This window comes from Corythoichthys intestinalis, chromosome 8, assembly GCF_030265065.1.
Source record: "Corythoichthys intestinalis isolate RoL2023-P3 chromosome 8, ASM3026506v1, whole genome shotgun sequence".
Classification (NCBI taxonomy): Eukaryota; Metazoa; Chordata; class Actinopteri; order Syngnathiformes; family Syngnathidae; genus Corythoichthys; species Corythoichthys intestinalis.
Genome location: NC_080402.1, coordinates 20,850,640 through 20,870,173, shown reverse-complemented (window position 1 = coordinate 20,870,173; position 19,534 = coordinate 20,850,640). Strand labels below are relative to the sequence as shown.

The following is a 19,534-nucleotide window of genomic DNA, read 5'->3' as shown; positions in this document are numbered from 1 at the left end:
AGCATTGTGTAGGATGTTTCGCCGCGTAGCAAGCAATTGCCGAACACCGGTACACTGTACAACCCAACAAAATATTGAGCTCTGTCGACTCACACTGTGTTTCAGTAATCTGCAGGAGGCACCACAGACACACATACACCTTGTGCTGGCCATGTTTTATTTAGAAATGAAGTTTACTTTCACAGAAGCTAAACGAGTTAGGGGTGATCAACACTGTACACGAATGTCGCGCTGAAAAAAAGGCGCCACACGTTCCTGAAATACCAATCACAGCGATATTAGAAAGAAGCTTGTGTATCTTCTTTTACATTACAGTTAAATACACAAGCTTGACGCCAACTTAACGGGACCTATTTTTTCACCGGAGATTTGGCTAGTTTGGCAGTGTTCAATGCAAGCTGCAATGAACTGCAGTAATTTTGTTATACCGCAAAATATGAAAACGATTGAAACCATGACACACTAAATTCAATATGCTGGGAAATGTATTCACCTAAAAAAATCAATGGGAGTGAGACCTCTCCTCGTCCAGCGAACGTGGATTTGTTCTTGTGCATCTTTTGCAATTAGCGATCTTTGACGCGGTCCTTTTTTCCCTTCATTCAAACTTGCTTCTCACTCAGCGGCTGTGATTATAACCTCAATGAAGTTGCTCTCCCAGCTTAGCCTAACCTAACATTCATCTTTGTAAGTTGTTAGTTTGAATATTGAATTTGAAGGGAAATGTGTGTTTAGTTTTTGGCTAACCTTTTCTTGGTGCTAACCTGTTGAAGCTACTCACATGTGGAAAAACACTATAGTACAATGTTTTAAATGTATTCATTTTGTATATTTCAGTTACCACCATTAAAGAGCTCAATAAATTGAAGAGAAGTACGAATTGTGTTTGGAGTATTTGTTTTTGGGTTCGCCGGAATAGCGTCACTGACACACAAAGCAACAAACAGGGGAAGTGGAAGGGGTGAGCGTTGGTAACGTTAGTAATGGCACATGCCTACTACCGACCCCCCCCCCCCCCCCTCTTAAAAAATTCTCCTCGGATCTACACAATTCACGTAGGTCACCCCTTTTGACTTCAAAACGGCGAATTTTGCCAAAAGGTGAGGGATTTTCATGCCTGGAAGGACAATTACCAAAAGAAAACAGAAAAAAAGCCACCAGGTGGCCAAGATGGTTTCTCAAGATTCATTTGCTCGGAATTTAGTATCCATTTTCCATTATTAGGCTAAGTTTCCTTAAATTAGTTTAGTTTGTAACATCTACTTCTGTGAAAGATGGACATTGAAACGACATAACTACGGCTTTTACACACTACTTTGATTACAAAGGGACATTTGAAGAATACTGAAAATAAAATAAAATCAACCAGCATTATGAAAACAAAGTTGAAATAGTCTAAGAAAATATATAGTGTTTAAAAATAAATAAAATACAAATCTTTACGAAAAAAGCAAATGTAATATTAGTGGAATATAGCTAATTTTAGCAGAACAAAATAAACATTGTATACTTTTATGAGAATGCAGTCATAAAATTACTAAATCTGATTGTGGAGGGAAGTGACATACCCTTATCATGAGGACGGCTTTCCTGATGTCCCGGACACCATCGTAGACCAAACGGGATGCATCAATGAATTCGTTCTCTTCAAAGGCCTGTGGTGGGTTTGTACTCAGCGCTTCAATTGCTACCTCGACTTGTTCAGCAAAACGAGGCATGACTGTGGGAATAAAGTGAAAGAAACAGATTTGGAAACTTTCCAGAAAGGGATAACTTGAGATTCCATTTGCTGTAGTGAAAAATGTAGTTTGCATTCAATAAGTCACGGAGATTTAAGCAACAGTATGATGCATTTTGTGAGGGTAAATATTTATAGATATTCCAACACTCTATATTGCTGCAGTAAAAATAGCCACAACAAACAAAACAAAACTGGCATAATGCAACCTCCTGTGAGAGATTTTAAATAGCATGGTGGCATTCAAAAATCAGAGCAAAGATTTGTCACAAAAAAAAAATCGACAGGACTATAAGACACTGGAATTGTTATTTCATTTATGGAACGAGCAAGATGGGAAGATTGTTTGTGTTGCAAATAACTGCCGATAGCGAAATGTTGATAGGGGTAGGAGGTCGGTAAAAGTTTGACTTCCTTTAAACTGCTATATCTGTCTGTTTAAAAAAAAATGTAGTCACACTGTTTATCCTATTTTTTTTTTTGGTCTTTTAAATAATGTACATAATTTATTATTCAAAACAAAATAACATCTTAACATGCAAGTTTCCCCATGTTTCAGGGCACTTTTACATGACACCAAGAGGACAAAGGTCCGGTTGGAGAGCTATCTCGCAACAACATTTGCAAATAACTTGTTGAAAAGGTTCAGAATTCACAGTGTGCCAACCGAACCTTCCGAAGAGCATCACGTGGACAATTTTTTTTGCCCCCGATACCATACCGATACGACATTGTTTTTGTTTCAAACCAGCCATGAAAACAAGGTAAGGAATTATATGTATCATTCAAAATGTCTGCCATTTTTAGATTTTAATCATTAATTGATGTTGAATATTTTGTTTAAAAAAAAAAGTAAAAAAAAAAAAAAAAACTTAAAAAAATTATTCACTTGCATATTTTTAACTTTTAAACAGATTACGTCACAATGAACAAATAACGTCTGTAAAAACAGTCACGGATATCTATCTCATAACTATCGCTAAATTGTATTTTTTTGTTACTGTCGCATTTTCCCTGATCTGTTAAATGATAAATAATCGATCCAAACAAAGAGGAAAAAAAAAAAAAAGTTTAAAAGGGTAAGTATATGAAAAAGAAAATCTCGACCACTCCTTGATGTCTGCGATTTCTGCATCACAACCCTTGTTATATCACCATGTTTCACCCATAAAATCCCAAACAAATCTGGCTATGGCCATTCACAGCTGTGTCTTGACACTCGGTGATACACGCTACATGGAGTTTTTGGATCGAAACAAGGTAAGTACGCGTTTATATCTCGTTAAAATCGTGGCGTCTTTAATTCTGCTCTCACATGCTCTCGCCTCCAGTTAGGGTTTTGTTGTTTAAAAAAAAAAAAAAAAAATTAAATCCCCTCCTTTTCAAAATTTTTGTTCCCCCAGAAAATTGAGATTTTATGCTCTCCAATGATGTATCACACATGCATATATGACACTTTGAAATTTGGCCAAATTGGAGGTCTCTGAGCGGAACTTTAAGTCACCTGAGTGTTTTCCGCCATAAATACATATATACAAAGCGAATACAATAGAACTTTTTATTGCATACCGGGTATGGGTGACAATAGTTAAACCTTTGGCTCTCAGAGCCCAAAATAGTGCTAAATTCCTGAAATTAAAACACGTATAATACTAGCCCAACAGTAAGAAAGTAAAAATCCAAGGAATGAATAATGAATAAACTTTTTAAACCCTGTGTTTTGGCTGTCAAAGGCCAAACAGTGCAACTTTCATGAAATTATGAGTAATAATAATTGATCACAGCATCCTGTCTCTCTACTAGCCTCGCTCTCTGTGGACCAGCAGCAACACACACTTAGCCACACAGCTTAGCTTAACTTTACAGCACTTTTGAATAGGCTTGCCACCCGTCCTTCAAAATAAGGAATCGTTCCGAATTGGGAATGAAAAGTTGCGTTCCGTCTTGAAACAATACGGAGTATGTATAGATACACTTCTATGCATTTTAGGAGTTTTAGGGATGTCCCTTTTTTTCGTCGCATGTAGGGCTTTGGACGCGAGGGGGGCATCCCTTGTTTCTATTTCTGAAAGGTGGCAACCCTACTTTTGAAACAGGTCTCAAATTACTGCGGTATTTATTTCACTAAAACACTAAAGTAGACAAAGTGAGCTGACCTTTCTCTTGGTAGAGGTTGCTGCTGTTGTAGCCTCAAACTCTTCGTGTTCGTTCACATTTCGCCTTCACAATGTTTTGTCAGGTTCAAGGTATTGAAACTAGCCAATTTAACCCCACCTTTCGAAACTTTCAGGCCGCAAATCTTCAATGCAGTTATTGAAATACCGTACTGGCCATAATATAAGACGGCCCTGATTATAAGACGACCCCCTCTTTTTCAAGACTCAAGTTTGAAAAAAAGACTTTTTGAACACCAAATTAATTTATATACAGAAAATAATTACAGTACTTCTGAAACAAATATGTATATGTTATTACATGTTAAATATGTAAACTAAAGTGCAATCATATTCGTAAATGAATGGCTTCTGGTTTTTGAAATGTAAATAAACCAATCTATTGTGATAAAACAACAAAATTGCAATAACTGCATTAACCATCAAAGTGTAGTCTAACTGTAACTGTAGTCTTGAAACAAATCTGAATAAGGAAAAACATTGCAATAAAATAATGCAAACTGGTTAAACTTGAGAGTAGCTGAGATCTGTCAAACAGAACATCGCTTCAATGATATCTGGCGCCATCTAGTGTCATGAATGGGTTTAATGTCTAGACCGCGAATATAAAGCGATCCCCACTTTTTCAGTCTAATTTCAATCCAAAAAAACACCGTCTTATATTCGGGCCAATACGGTATGTCCAGACTGCAGACATTTTCGTCTCGTAGTTTGTTTTTCCTACAAATGAAAAAGCTGCCCCGTTATTGGTTAAGAGCAGCAAATGGCTCGTTCTCATTGGTCTGGAGCAGGCCAATAGCAATAGCTGCTTGGCATGCAACGTGATCACATGTCATCACACAACAGAGAGTGAAGTGAGTGTCAGGAAAAAAAAGGTTGCAGTCAAGTGTAATACAGAACCGGTAAATGGTATCGGTGCCCTCTTTGTTGGTACTCACCGAAACAGATACCACCATTTCGGGCCGGATCGGTCCCTCCTGCCGATACTGGTATCGATATCAGTGCATCTTTACTCCTTAACCCCATGGACAGATGGATAAAGATGTGGCCGCAGAAACATATTCATGTTTTACCACTGGATTAGTGAGTGTTGCAGTTTCCTTTGAGTGCACATTGGTGGTGGTTAGACTTTTCGTGTTTGTGTGGACTTACCTCAGTGCTATTTAGTGCAAAAATGAAAAGAAACCCACTCAGACTGCCAAATCATAAAGCTTTGGAAGGAGATGTGATCAATGGATTTTGAACGGTAGGGAAGTCAGGCAGTGCAAACAAAAAAAATCCCATTGTGTAGAAAAAAATCGGTCTGTCATAGGTGATGACGCCGATGATTGTTGCGTTTGACTTAATATTGCTGAAACTGAATAGATTTTTCAATTTTTTTCAAATAGTGCAGAAGGGAAACACAAGAGAGCTATGTCAAGCTTTGTGTCTACTTGCATCAGACTGATGAATAGCTGATCTTATTTATTTACCTAATTACTTATTTGCACGTTTTTATAATTTTTAGATTTCCTTTTAACGAGTCCTTATTCTTTTACTGTTGTGTATTTTACTTTATGTTTCGGAGATGTTTTCTCCACTCATTCACCAGCCTGGGGGCCGCACTTTATTAAATTGCGTTTTGTATTATGTTGTGTTGTCTAGTATGTCTAATATGTCTCTTTGATGATGTTCCCAACGAAATAATAAAATTCTTTAAGTGGAATTGAGAAGCACGCAATACAAAAAAGCCCAAGTACATTTCACAAAGATGTACATCTACCTGAGTCGTTGTGAAACACACAATTAAAGGTACTTTCAGAATGTATCCTCCTAAATTATACTCCTCTGATAAAAAAGGTAGCAGATGACCTCCAGTGCTGAAATAATCTGTCACTCTCTTTCACAGGAAGACTGTAATCAAAATGAAAATTTCAGAACTTAAAAGTGCCTTTCATCGAAAATGGATAGTTTTTAATTCATGTACACTGTAATAACATATTTTTACAGGTAATACTTATGCAGAAATAAGACTTCAAACTTGTTTTGTTAGATTAACAGTATTGTGGCTCTACTTTCGCACACACAGTTGTACTCAGGCGAAAAAGCAATGCAAATCTTGTTTCAACTTACATTCAAATTAATCACGCCAAACATGCATATACTGGTCCTTCTAAAAAAATTTGCATATTGTGATGAAGTTCATTATTTTCTGTAATGTACTGATGAACAAACTTTCATATATTTTAGATTCATTACACACAACTGGAGTAGGTCAAGCCATTTATTGTTTTAATATTGATGATTTTGGCAAAAAAATACAAGAAAAAACAAAAATCCCTGTCTCAAAAAATAAGCATATCATGAAAAGGTACTCGAAAGAAGCTACTAACCTAATCATCTGGATCAACAAATTAACTCAAAACCCCTGCGAAAGATTCCTGAGGCTCTTAAAAACTCCCAGCCTGGTTCATTACTCAAAACCGCAACCATGGGCAAGACTGCCGACCTGACTGCTGTCCAGAAGGCCATCAATGACACCCTCAAGCAAGAGGCTAAGACACAGAAAGAAATTTCTGAGCGAATAGGCTGTTCCCTGAGTGCTGTATCAAGGCACTTCAGTGGGAAGTCTGTGGGAAGAAAAAGTGTGGCAGGAAACGCTGCACAACCAGAAGAGGTGACGGCACCCTGAGAAGGATTGTGGAGAAGGGCCGATTCCAGACCTAGGGGCTCCTGCAGAAACAGTGGACTGAGTCTGGAGTAGAAACATCCAGAGCCACCGTGCACAGGCATGCGCTGGAAATGGGCTACAGGTGCCGCATTCCCCAGGTCAAGCCATTTTTGAACCTGAAACAGTGGCAGAAGCGCCTGACCTGGGCTACAGAGAAGCAGCACTAGTCTGTACTCAGTGGTCCAAAGTACTTTTTTCAGATGAAAGCAAATTTTGCATGTCATTCGGAAATCAAGATGCCAGAGTTTGGAGGAAGACTGGGGAGAAGAAAAGGCCAAAATTCCAAAATGTCTGGGGTGCCATGTCAGCTGCTGGTGTTGGTCTACTGTGTTTTATCAAGGGCATGGTGAATGCAGCTAGCTATCAGGAGATTTTGGAGCACTTCATGCTTCCATCTGCTGAAAAGCTTTAAGGAAATGAAGATTTCATTTTTCAGCACGATCTGGCACCTGCTCACAGTGCCAAAACCACTGGTAAATGGTTTACTGACCATGACATTACTGTGCTCAATTGGCCTGCCAACTTTCCTGACCTGAACCCCATAGAGAATCTGTGAGATATTGTGAAGAGGAAGTTGAGAGACACCAGACCCAACACTGTGGATGAACTTAAGGCCACTATTAAAGCATTCTGGGCCTCCATAATACCTCAGCAGTGCCACAGGCTTATTGCCTCCATGCCACGCCGCATTAAAGCAGTCATTTCTGCAAAAAGATTCCCAACCAACTATTGAGTGCATAGTGATATAGTTAACTGAAGGTTGACTTTTTTTGTATTAAAAAAAACACTTTTTTGTATTGGTCGGATGAAATATGCTATTTTTTTGAGATAGGGATTTTTGGGTTTTCTTGACTTTTTTGCCAAAATCATCAATATTAAAACAATAAAAGGCTTGAACTATTCAGTTGTGTGCAATGAATCTAAAATATATGAAAGTCTAATGTTTATCAGTACATTACAGAAAATAATGATAACTTTAACACAATATGCAATTTTTTTTTAGAAGGACTAGCATATGTATCGTCATGCTGTGTTCTGCTTTATTGCTACAAATAATCATTGCCTCATCAAGTATTACCAGTTGAGAACAAAATTTTCAATCGGAAAATATTTCACCCTCGATGTATATTTATCTGAAGCAAAGCGTTTACATTTTTTCATTACGGGTCCCTCCTAAATTGGTGATATAAATCATACTGCTTGCCAGTGAGGTGTTTAGCTATGCCGGACCTGTTCCCTCCTCTAACCAGAGTAGTTTTATAACAAGCCTTGTCTGTTAGCTTGCCCTCGCTTCCGTCCATGTAGACAAAATGATTCCATATGACGCTTAGTGTCCTTATTCTCTGTGAGTATTGGAAAGTCTATTGAAGCATGATATTTTGTCGCTCTTTCTCCTCATGTACACATGTGGAGTTCCTCCACTTATAAATTTCAATTAAAAAAAAAAAAAAAAAAAAAAAAAGGAATAAGAAAATTGACAAAAAAATAAACACACACATTTCTGCTTTTTCCATTATTTAGCACTCATAGTAATTTAGATTGAAGTAGATATCGGAATTTTCAGACTATAAACCACTACTTTTTTTTCCCTCATTTTGAATCCTGCGGTTTATATTCCAGTGCGGCTTATTTGTTTATTTTTTTTGGGTTAATAGGTAAGACTTTATTTGACAGCGGCATCATAAGATTGCCACAAGACCATCTTAATTATGTCACTAACTCCATTTATGTCCAGCTAATATCTTTTACATCCATTCAAAAGTGAGATAATTTGCCCGATGACACTAAAAGACATGTTATAAGCATTCATTGATGCTCATGACAGTGTCATGTCATAATTATGATTGTCTCATGACAGCCTTACGGCGCCACTGTCAAATAAAGTGTTACCAAATACCATAACTAGCAATTAATGAAACAACTGGAACAGTAACTGAAGAAATAATTAGCACCGAACATGAATTTTAATTGTTATTTGAATCTGTACGCTGCAATGCATGCTAGGAGACATGTTGGATGACAACAGTGTTGACAGCAGGTGGCAGCAGAGGTTGACTGTCTCCCCCAAAAAGGAGTAGTCATGACCAAATGCACCTTCTTGAAGCAATGAAGCTTTCAACCAATTGGCTGCAAAGCTTCATGGTGGTTCATTTGGTCTTATGATAGTCTTATGATACTGCTGTCAAATAAAATGTTACCGGTTAATATCTTTTTGGGTAAATATCCCATAATACAGCGAGGACAGCTGCAGTTTATAGTCCAGTGCGGCTTATCTATGAACAAATGCGATTTTCGTGGCAAATTTGGTTGGTGGCGGCTTATAGTCAAAAAGCTGCACCTTAAACTCCAAAAATTACGGTGTATATATTTTTTTAGTTAAGTTTTAGAGATTGTACTTTACAAAAGATCACTCAACTGACTTAATTAGTCAGCTAGCATTACAGGTGCATTTATCTGAGGCATACCTCTTTTAGAGTTAAGATATGTTTCAACAAACATAAAAGGTGCTAAAAAAATCTCTCACTTTCTTCATTTTTAATTTACTTTAATCCACTTACTGGAGCAGCGTAAAATAGGCTTTTGGGAATCGCTGGGAAGGCATTTTAAATAGAAATATTTAAATGTTCTGCAAGCTCTTAATGAGCAAGGTTGCTGATGGTAAGTAGCAATTTCACTCATTCCGGTTGAGAAATGATGAAGGGAATTAAATGTGACCATGTAGGAATGGATTTTTTCACCCTCCAGGCTTAGGCACAGTTTAAAGTAGGAAGTTATGCAAGAACAATGAAGAACCCCTAGTGCAGAGATGGCGTGCTCCTGTGAGGTGTTTAACAAGCTCTAAATAGCACAACCCATTTTTCCCCACTCATATTTTTAATCCGAGTTCCACACGAACACAGTTTGCACAGTACTGCAAAAAAAGCAATCATAAGCACATATGAATCAGTCCTGGGTATATTGCAAGTTTCTGCTTGTATTACTTAGTGCATATGGAGTCTCTAAATATTATATTTTTAATCCCGAAAATGTTGTGTGTATTACTTAGAAAACAGTTTTATGAACTGAACAAAGGCTTCCACGACTAGGAAGCAAAATGAATCCTAGTAAAAAAAATTGGGCACATTTCATGAGTAAACAATGCTACCGTATTGGCCCGAATATAAGACGATGTTTTTTGCACTGAAATAAGATTGAAAAAGAGGAGGTCGTCTTATAACTGCGGTCTAAAAAAAAAAAAAAAAAAAAAAAAAAAAAAACTGCGGCCTAGACATATACCCATTCACGACGCTTGATGGCGCCAGTCATCAATGAATCGAATGCTGAACGCGACTCGGGCGGCCAAAGGGAACCCCTGACACGAAGAAGAAAGTGGTAAGAAGGAAAAGAGAAGAAAATACCGGTAATAGAAGAGATAACCGAAAATGGAGAAACTTCGCGACAATTTGGAGAAAAGTGGGTCGAAGATTGGCCAGGTTAACCGGTGTTTGGCCATTCCTTACTACGCGGCGAAACGTCCTACACAATGCTCAGGGCGCTTGCATATGCATTCACACGCATGCGCACATCGGTTGGAAGCGGCGAGTACTCACTATTTTTGTTTTTATTTAGTTATTTAGAACCTTTTCACAGCCTCAAAGATACTTTTTGCATGTATTACCCTCTCATACTTTTAACCATTGTGTTTTTTTGTGTTAGCTTTGAAGCAGTTGACCACATTAGTCACGTAGCGTATTTAAATCGTCCTTATTTGACATAACTACATTTAAGTATTTTCTGCAGGCATTTCTTTAGTACGTTATTCCTGTATGCATCTAAACAAAACAAGTTTAGAGCGCACGGTAGTAATTTAGGTGTCAAATTCGACTAATGTAGGACGTTTCGCCGATGTAGGACATTTTGGCAGAACACCGGCAGCTGAGGAGAAGTTATGACGCAAACTTCAAGTTGATGGTGATAAATGAGGCGGTGTCTTCAAACAACTGCAAAGCGGCTGTGAAATATGGTGTCACAGAGTGTAATGTACGGAGATGGAGAGCTCAAAAAGATCGCCTAAAAAATGCTCAGTCAGAGAAAAGCTTTCCGTGGTCGTTTCTGTATAAAAATTAATTTGGTGTTCAAAAAGTCTTTTTTCAAACTTAAGTCTTGAAAAAGAGGGGGTCGTCTTATAATCGGGGTCGTCTTATATTCGGGCCAATACGGTATTTTTTTCAATATCCATCCATTTATCCATCAATCCATCCATCCATACATACATCCTTGTCTAGACTGTGTGTCCCAATTAGAGTACTGTAACTGCAATCTATGAATTTAAGTGAGAGGCGGGGACATCCTGGCTGGTTTCCAGTTAATCAAAAGTGAACGCACAGTATAAACAACCCAACATTAATATTGCTTTCACCTAACATGCATGTTTAAAGTGCTTGTGACACGAAAAAGCATGTTTATTTCATAATACACGCGGTATTTTATGCTCCTGAATGATATGGATCGCTTGGATGTGTGTGGAAGCGATCGCTATATTTATTTAGTTTTTTGAATCCCGCGCCAGGAAAATGAGTGACTTCCGGCTTCGGTCTCGCATTGAGGAGGAGGGCGCTGTGACGTGTACGGTAGAAGACGTCCTCTTCATGCTACAGTGTACTGTTGTGTATGAGGACGAAGGATTCAGCTGATTTTGCGGATTAATACTTTTATTTTTTGCATCACGCCAGCCAAACGGCTGCAGAAAAATCATTCTGTATGCGGGAGAGGCGTATGCGCCTTTTTGGAGTTTCAAAAGGTTCCCATTCACCGTGGATATTTACTGTGGGACCATTGGACTTACAAGGAAGTGAGTAAATATCTTGTTTTGTATTATGTCAAATACGAATACAGTGATTACAAAGTAAACACTATAAAATTCCTTTAAATAAAGGACTACTTACGTTTGATCATTGATAGGCATGTAAAAAGCTGTCCTCATGCCCATTAGCAGTTAGCTGTTAGCACGTTAGCTGCACTACAATTCCAGCCACCCTCCTTCAGCGAACGAACTGTAAATTGCTCTCCACCGGGCGGTTTGCCGATCCGCAAAGAAACTCGACAACCGGGTCGTCATGTCAAATAATCCAGGCTAGTTATGTGTGATTTTCCACTTCGAAGACTTTGAAACATCCCTCGGTTCGGGTTAGCATGTCGGCTAGCTGTTGCTCCTTCTGGTCTGTTTACATTCTCCGAAGCCGGGGAAGGGAAATGACATATGTCCGATTTAGGTGTCATAAAATATCGTTCGGGAGGTGTGACAGTAAAGGTAAAGTCGACTGTTTTGACCATTATGGAGTAATTTTGCCATGTCGTCTTGAATAAATGGATTTTTATTATTTTATATTCCAGTTAGCACAAGATTGTTATTTGTCATGACCATGCCATTTATTTAGCAATTGGGGAAAGTACTTGGGTAAAAAGAATATCCTGTAAAAATATTGAAGTAAAGAGACAGAAACAATGACATTTTGCCGCTCTCTTCGTCGCGTTTTCCTCATTGTGAATAGTTCCCCCTCGATGGGCTGACTGGTCCTTCTCAAGCCATTTATATAGCTATTGGGGAAAAATACTTGGATAAAAAGAATATCCTGTAAAAATATTGGTAGTAGAGAGACTGAAACAATGACATTTTGCAGCTGTCTTCGTCGCGTTTTCCTCGTTCTGAACAATTCCCCCTCAATGGGCTGAATAGTAAAACCGATGAGCCTAGTCTACCGCTGACGTCATCCACCTGTTGGGGACGCTAAAGCCCTATAATTGTAGGCGTGGCTAACCGGCAGATTAAAAGACTAATTTCTCGTCATCTGCGCTTAGCTAAATTGTTGTATATAGTCGAATCGTCTCAAAATATGATTCTAATTCACATAATAATGCCATTTAAGACTTTTTTTCTGGTGTCGTATGCTCTTTAAAGAGTGAGAGAAGAAGACAGAGTACCGAGAAAAAAAAGACATTCAAGGATGAGAGGACATTGAAGCTTAAGACTGACAAATTCCAACTGATTTTCAATCCTGGATCTCCTGACTGAGGCAAGAGTGCAAAATCACTGACCCTGCAACTACAATGCACTCCATGTATTATACTTTTATTATTTTACAGTGCCCCTATTCATAACACATTCCTGTAATGAAAATGTGATGCTCGAATATATTTTGGAACAGGAACATAATATTGCTATGAACATAAAGTCTATATGGCAATTTAAGTTTTTGGTTTAAGTTTGAGGTTGGGACTCATAGACAGCATGAAATTGCTTTCCTTCTTTAGTAATGGTCCAAAAATGTAAAACCCTGGCTAAATCCTATTTAACACGCCCTGATGTAATAACTAGGAGTAATGCAACCCCACCCCTTGAAATTGCACACTAAGTTAGGCCATATATCAGTTTTTTAATCTACCACTCCAGGCACCATGTTAATGATTGACTTTAAAATGTGTCGCCCACTTTTTGCGGAGGAGATTAGTTTAAACATGGGGAGTTACAGTAGTTGGCAAAAAGTGTCTTGTAAGAAGAAAGGAGGAAGGAGGTGGGAGAGGAAGAATTTGACCATAACCACTTTCCCATTAAGCTATTGATTTTCTTCCTCCCAAGGACACGATTCAATCCTGCGCCGATGTGTAGATTGTCTGTCAGGAATCTATGGCTCAGCTTTACACCCAAGAGTTGTGTGCCTTTGCTGCCAGTATTTGGCCGGCCCATTAATCTAGTCACACTCAATATACGAGAGAGAAGGATGAGCAAATTGAGACAAGGTCAGAGGTCAGCCAGTTATGATAAGTGTTCTGGTGTTGATGTGGCCCTTGTCACAAAGATGTACAAGTAGTCATGGACACAATTAAATAAGGGAACCCTCCCCACACTCGTAGACGGATATACATTGATTCTTTGTGGGGAGTCAACTAAATTGCAACAAGGTATTCATAACCAGTGTTGGACACATTACTTTAAAAAAGTAATTAGTTACATTACTCACTACTTCTTCCAAAAAGTAGCTGAGTTAGTAACTGAATTACTCTATAGAAAAAGTAACTAGTTACCAGGGAAAGTAACTATTTCCGTTACTTTAAAAAGAACTTGTTGTATATCAAAGAATTTGAAATTTTCTGAGCAGTATTCGATTCAGTGGAATAGAGAAGAACAGACAGGTAGTTAACTTGTTAGGTGCTTCAACAGATTTGAATTGCTTACCACAGATGTCGACAAAAGCTTTGCCCCGGGACATAAATTACACATTACATGCAGGTTCTTTCCTTTAATTTCGACAAACTTGAAATAGTGTCTATATCTCCACCTCTTAAAGGACAATTTTTCTTCTGACTGCTCTGCCATCCCGACCCTGTGCATCTGTTTTGCGTGTGTGTGTTTGCCGCACGCGCTGTTCCGGTTTGCTTGTGAAATCCCCAGCTCTGTTTGGCTTACCACGACACATGACTCTAACCCTCAGCCAATCACAATCACTTCCATCGCATCTCTCGAGGGGCTGCATTCAGGTAGGCTAGTTTCCCGACAATTCATGTTACCTTCAAAGCATCTGCCGTCCTCAAGATGGAAGCAGAATTTTTGCTGGCTGACAGTGGGAGATGGGAACGAGGCTAGCATCAGGTGTAGCAAACACAGAAACGTTACCAAACTTTGGAACACATTGTCTAATTGAATGAGCAGGGACAAACAGCTTGGAGTCAGAAGTACGTGCGCTATTCTCGAACCTGAACGCACCCCAAGTCTTGGATGACAAATCATCAGAGCAGAGAGTCGACTCGACACGGCTGGTAGTTTCTTCAATTTATTCAGAGTAAGTAACGCACCGCTTTTGACCGTTAGTAACGGTAACGGCGTTGTAAGGGCGGAAAAAGTAATCAGTTAGATTACCCCGTTACTGAAAAAATAACGCCGTTACGTGACGGCGTTATTTATAACGGCATTACTCCCAACACTGGTCTTAAGATGTGTCTTTTTTTTGTGTCAAAGATTATTTTCTCCACTATTTAAAGAATAAGAAATTCACAATTTGCATACTTAAATCATTTGAGAGCCTTTCACATCAGGGTCATTTAAACTGGGTCTTTCCCTTCAAAATAACATGTGTGATCAGAGATTTGATCTTGTTGAATTCAGGGAAAGTTTTGCTAGGATTGAGATCAAGGCTGTCAACTTATGTCCGAAAGCTGTTCCCCCAAGGTTGGATATTTCTAATCATCTAAATGATTCTTAAGGTGAAGAATCACGACCCAAGTTTAACAACGATTGTCAAATAAATAAAGAGATCTATCTCATTGCTGTTTTGTTCACAGGCCTCATACTAGATAGTTGACAGCAAATCTTTGAGGCATGCACACTACCGATGGGGCAGGCGGGGTTTGGATTGGGTGAGGGGAAGAACATCAATGAATTCCACAAAAAGCTTGAAACACTTAGTAAAATCATTGGTGACAGCTATTGATTTTTGTGAAGAGTTGAGTTAATTAGACCTGGTATCCTCTAAAAGTGTGTGTGGTCCCGCATCCTTTTCCTTTTGTTCAGCTACATTTAATCATCTTTCCCTCAGCTATAGATTTCCCCTTGACTGTGATCAAATTCATAGACATCGGGTCTTTGAGGGAATGAGAGAAGCAAAGGTTCAGGATGATCAATAAGTACTTCATGGCCCAGATTGTGCATAAAAGGCCTTAAAACATCTTAATGTTTGACAAGGAGGCAAAAACTTAAGTTGCTGTCAGCCAACATGGGACAATCATGTGTGCTACTTCGCTGCTGGAGACAAGACTTGTTTTATGCTACTCACCCAAATTCACACCAGGTAGGGCAATTTTAGAATTGTCAGATAATTTAATGAACAGTACAGAAAATAACGTTTCAAACAGTTGGATTTACTGAGGGCCTTCTAAGTTTGTTCTGCTGGCCTAAACACGATCAAAAGTACATTTACAGCTTACATGACAGTGTTTAGTTCTATCACTCATTTGTCTTCATTTCACAGCGTATATCTTGGCAGCCAAGCTTTTAGTCTCTTTTTTTGTTTTCTGTCCAATCACATATCTTCTTTGTGTTGCCATAGCAATGTAATCTTGGCAGGGCCTTCAGACTCAGAATTGCTGGCAGTTATCAAATGGACACACTAGATGTTTCTACTTCTTTTTTTACCAAATTGATTTCAGATTTAGCAAGCAGAGATAACTAGAAGGTTTAGGGTGATGTCAGCATGCTCCCCGTCACTTTATAAGGTCAGAGTTAATTAAGGGATTCTCTAAAACAGGGTTCCCCAACGACCGGGCCGCGGACCGGTACTGATATACAACTACAGGATAGGAGGTCGTCATAGAAATGCATTGATTGGACTGTTAGCAGTACATCTTGTTTTGTATATCTATGTGCTCTTGGCCTCGATAATAACGTATGACGTAGGTCGTCACCCATCACATTTGTTCCTGGAAATAATTTGCCCCCACACTAGAATGACTGAAAAGCAGACGTCTTTTGACAGATTTTTTACGGGGAAAAGGGAACTTGACGAGCCAGAAGATGAGCCTATAACCTCGAAGAAAACAAAATCTATGCTACTTCCCAATCACTAAAGACCCACGAACTGCGAAGGAGTGGATTCGTGACCCGTATGTGAATAAACTGAGTGATTCGAGCATGTCGGTTCAACAAGAATATCAGTTTGTAGAGATCGCAAATCACAACGATCTTAAACGTACATTTGAGACAACAACTCTACCGAGGTTCTGGATTAAAGTCATTTCGGAATATCCTGACATCGCTAGGAGAGCACTGCAAACTGTGCTACAATTTCCAACATCGTATCTTTGTGAAGTGGGCTTCTCTCACTCTTCCCTCTCAGGACCATCTCGTCGCAACAAAACAAGCTCGGGCCTTCCACTGATTCAGCGGGTGAGTTGTATTTTCCCTGCACTTAACATGACGGGGCTGAAAACAAATGTTATTTTATATTTGCTGTATTTTCTGCCACGCATTGCCGGTGTTCTGACAAATTTGGCATGCGCGTAACGTTAAAAATGACCGCGAATGCAGCGATTCCAAAGTACACACTACAAATTTTCTTTGAAGAAAGGAATATTAACTTACATTTGCCATGATAGCTGCACACAACAGCTGCACACAGCTCTCTCACTTAACAACTTTGCTGTGTCTTTAAACATTAATTTACGCCATTTTTGTGTTGCACATGTATGTTTATGATATAAATAGTTTTTTTAGCACCGTTGGATAACATTGAGAGTCATACTGAATATAAAAGAAGGCATTTTTGGGAGCAAAATTTTATAAGGGTACAAAATTTGACATAACACCGGTCCGTGAAAAAAAAAAAAAAAAGACCCAAATTACACGGGTCCGTGGTGCAAAAAAGGTTGGGGACCCCTGTTCTAAAATACACTCCCTGCCACTGACTTTTAGTGTGTAGATTATAATCTCTACACTTTTTACAGGCAGAAGGCCTGTTAAGTCACCAGTCATGTTGTTACAGGTTTAAGGCCTGTCAAGTTGCTACTGATGTTGTTTTTGTTGGTGTGTACAATACCGTTTTATGCTGTTCACCCATTTTTTTGTGTATGGATTACAGGGGAATTTGGTAGATATATTTTTGCAATGTATATGCAGCGATCCTGAGAGCTCTTTTTTTTATTTTTTATTTTATTTTATTTTTTTTTTTTGTATCAGGGCTGAGTAACTCATTCATTCCCAGCCATTTTCACCGGAGCAGGGCCCTTCACTCCCGGCCGTTTTACTGGATTTTGACTGATTTTGCAAGGCCCACAGAAAATTCTGTTCTATTGCTATATAAACATGGAAAAAGAACCAAAAGAAAGATTAAACTCTCAAATTTCAGCAGAAAAAAACAAGTTATTTCATATATTTATCCATTCTTTAGAAATCAGCATTAGAAAATAATTTAGTTGGAGCAACTTTCAAATTTCTGATGAAAAAACTGAGAAATTGAGCTTTTTGTGAAAGCATACATTTCAAACATAACTTTGACTCATACACAGCTATTTTTTGCTTTAGTTACATCCCAAACATCTGAATAATGTTTTCCTTTTACAAAATAAGATAAACAACAAGACAAATAGAGCTTTTGATAGCAAAGTAACAATTTATTTAGACATTACTAACTGAAAGATGACGTTGTTCCGGCCGCGACAGCTGGTTAAACTTTTCCCTCATCACCGCCTGTCTCATAAAGATGAATTTTTTTGAGTCTCTGTGGGCTCTGCTCGCGAGCAGCGCAGATTCAAGGGCATTGTCCGCTGCACTAGTGGTCCCGGTCGTTCTGCTCGGTCGTCTAGCGCCTGGCATCACGGGCATCCTACCGGTTGTTCTGCTCGGTTGTCCGCCGCCTGGCATCCAAGCCGTGCGGTTTGGCCGTTCGTTGCCATTGAATGGGGTTGCAGATCCTACCAAATGCACTACTGCCCTCCAGTGGCCAGTTTTATTGCTTAAAAATGGATTTTCAGCTTTGTGCTTTGAAGCTAAATTGAATCAGAACCCAGCGATGTCTCTTTAAAAAAAAAAAAAGATGTAAAAGACGTATGAATACGTTTTTGAGACACTGAAACAATTAAAATTAGAACGTATTTATTCATTTTTGGGAGCAAATGAGTTAATTAATTGTGGAATTATGATTGGGAGTTTGCCATGCAGCCTTCAGCCTGCAGTAGCACATAAGGCTCTGTTAATTATCGCGTTAATACTAGCAGAAAATGGAGAAGCATCTTTTATTGGAACTTTCATTATTATTTGAAGGTTATGCTACATACAAAACGAGAATGTGTTAAACAACTTCAAGGATCCCATGGAGACCATATTTTTCAGTCAAAGCTCTGAGGACAGAGCATGAAGCACTGTACGATTATGAAGATAAGGTCCCTACATAATGATGATGATAAACTCAACTACAAGCAAATTCACACAGAACAAAAGTGCAAGTCTGATTTGCTGATAATTCCAGCTTGATACATCATGGAGGATTAATGGAACAGTAGCAGAATTTTATCGCCTTAATGTGAGACAAGGTTACAGTCATATAAAATTAAACTTAAGTGTCCACTGTACTTTATCAATTAAATGCCCAAATTAAATGAAGAGAATCATGCAATAGATTCATGCAATAACAAAATAGAATGTGCCTATGACAGCATATAACTAGTGCTGCAGGAGGTCTATTATGTGGGTGTCAGTGCCAGATGAGACTCAGACTGATGACAGTGTGAGCACGTGACGCACCTGATGCTGTTTGCAATTTATCAGCTAGCTGCTAGGATTGATGATTGTGTTACCAATTATCCCAGCACATGCACACAACAAGGGAAACAATGGACATAGTCACTTGGTAAATGGGCAATAATGGGAACGAGAGAACTGAATGATCAACAGGAGGGTGGCAATCAAAAATTAAAATATGCTGGGGGCTGTCTGATTAAAAGAGGCATTTTAATCTGATTTGAAGCACACAGACAGGTAGGTACTTAATCTCGACTCTGCCTACTTTTTAGTTGTATTTTTTTCCACAGCATAAGGTCTAGTTTAAAGGTACAGTACATTCAACCTGCAACATGCGGTATCCCAAACTATTAATGCGCTTTGTCATGACTTCTGAGGTTTTCAGCAATTTTCTTTGACAAGAAAGCTGCAGATTTATGTTTGTAATGATATAACAATAATGATACCAAATTTTCAGAACGTTAAACACTTAAAGCCTAAAATTTTCTCCAAGATGGATGGGGGACCTTATAATGTTGAGTTCCAAATTCTGTAAAAGTTGTTCTATAACTTGGAACTCCGCTTGTTCTATAACTTGGAACTCCGCTTGACCAACTGAGAGCATTAGCAGCCGACATGCTGGTTATATAGAGGAAAGGCAGACGTGA

General features: G+C 38.7%; 1 protein-coding gene across 3 annotated transcripts in view; it reads right to left on the bottom strand.

The window, feature by feature from the left end:
• Nucleotides 1-19,534, bottom strand: part of ctnna2 (catenin (cadherin-associated protein), alpha 2) — a 464,321-nt gene that overhangs the window by 52,908 nt on the left and 391,879 nt on the right. For all 3 annotated transcript variants that reach the window (XM_057842763.1, XM_057842764.1, XM_057842765.1), the window contains one exon: nt 1,569-1,720. In XM_057842763.1, coding sequence (XP_057698746.1) covers nt 1,569-1,720 — 152 coding nt within the window. The remainder of the gene's footprint in view (nt 1-1,568; nt 1,721-19,534) is intronic.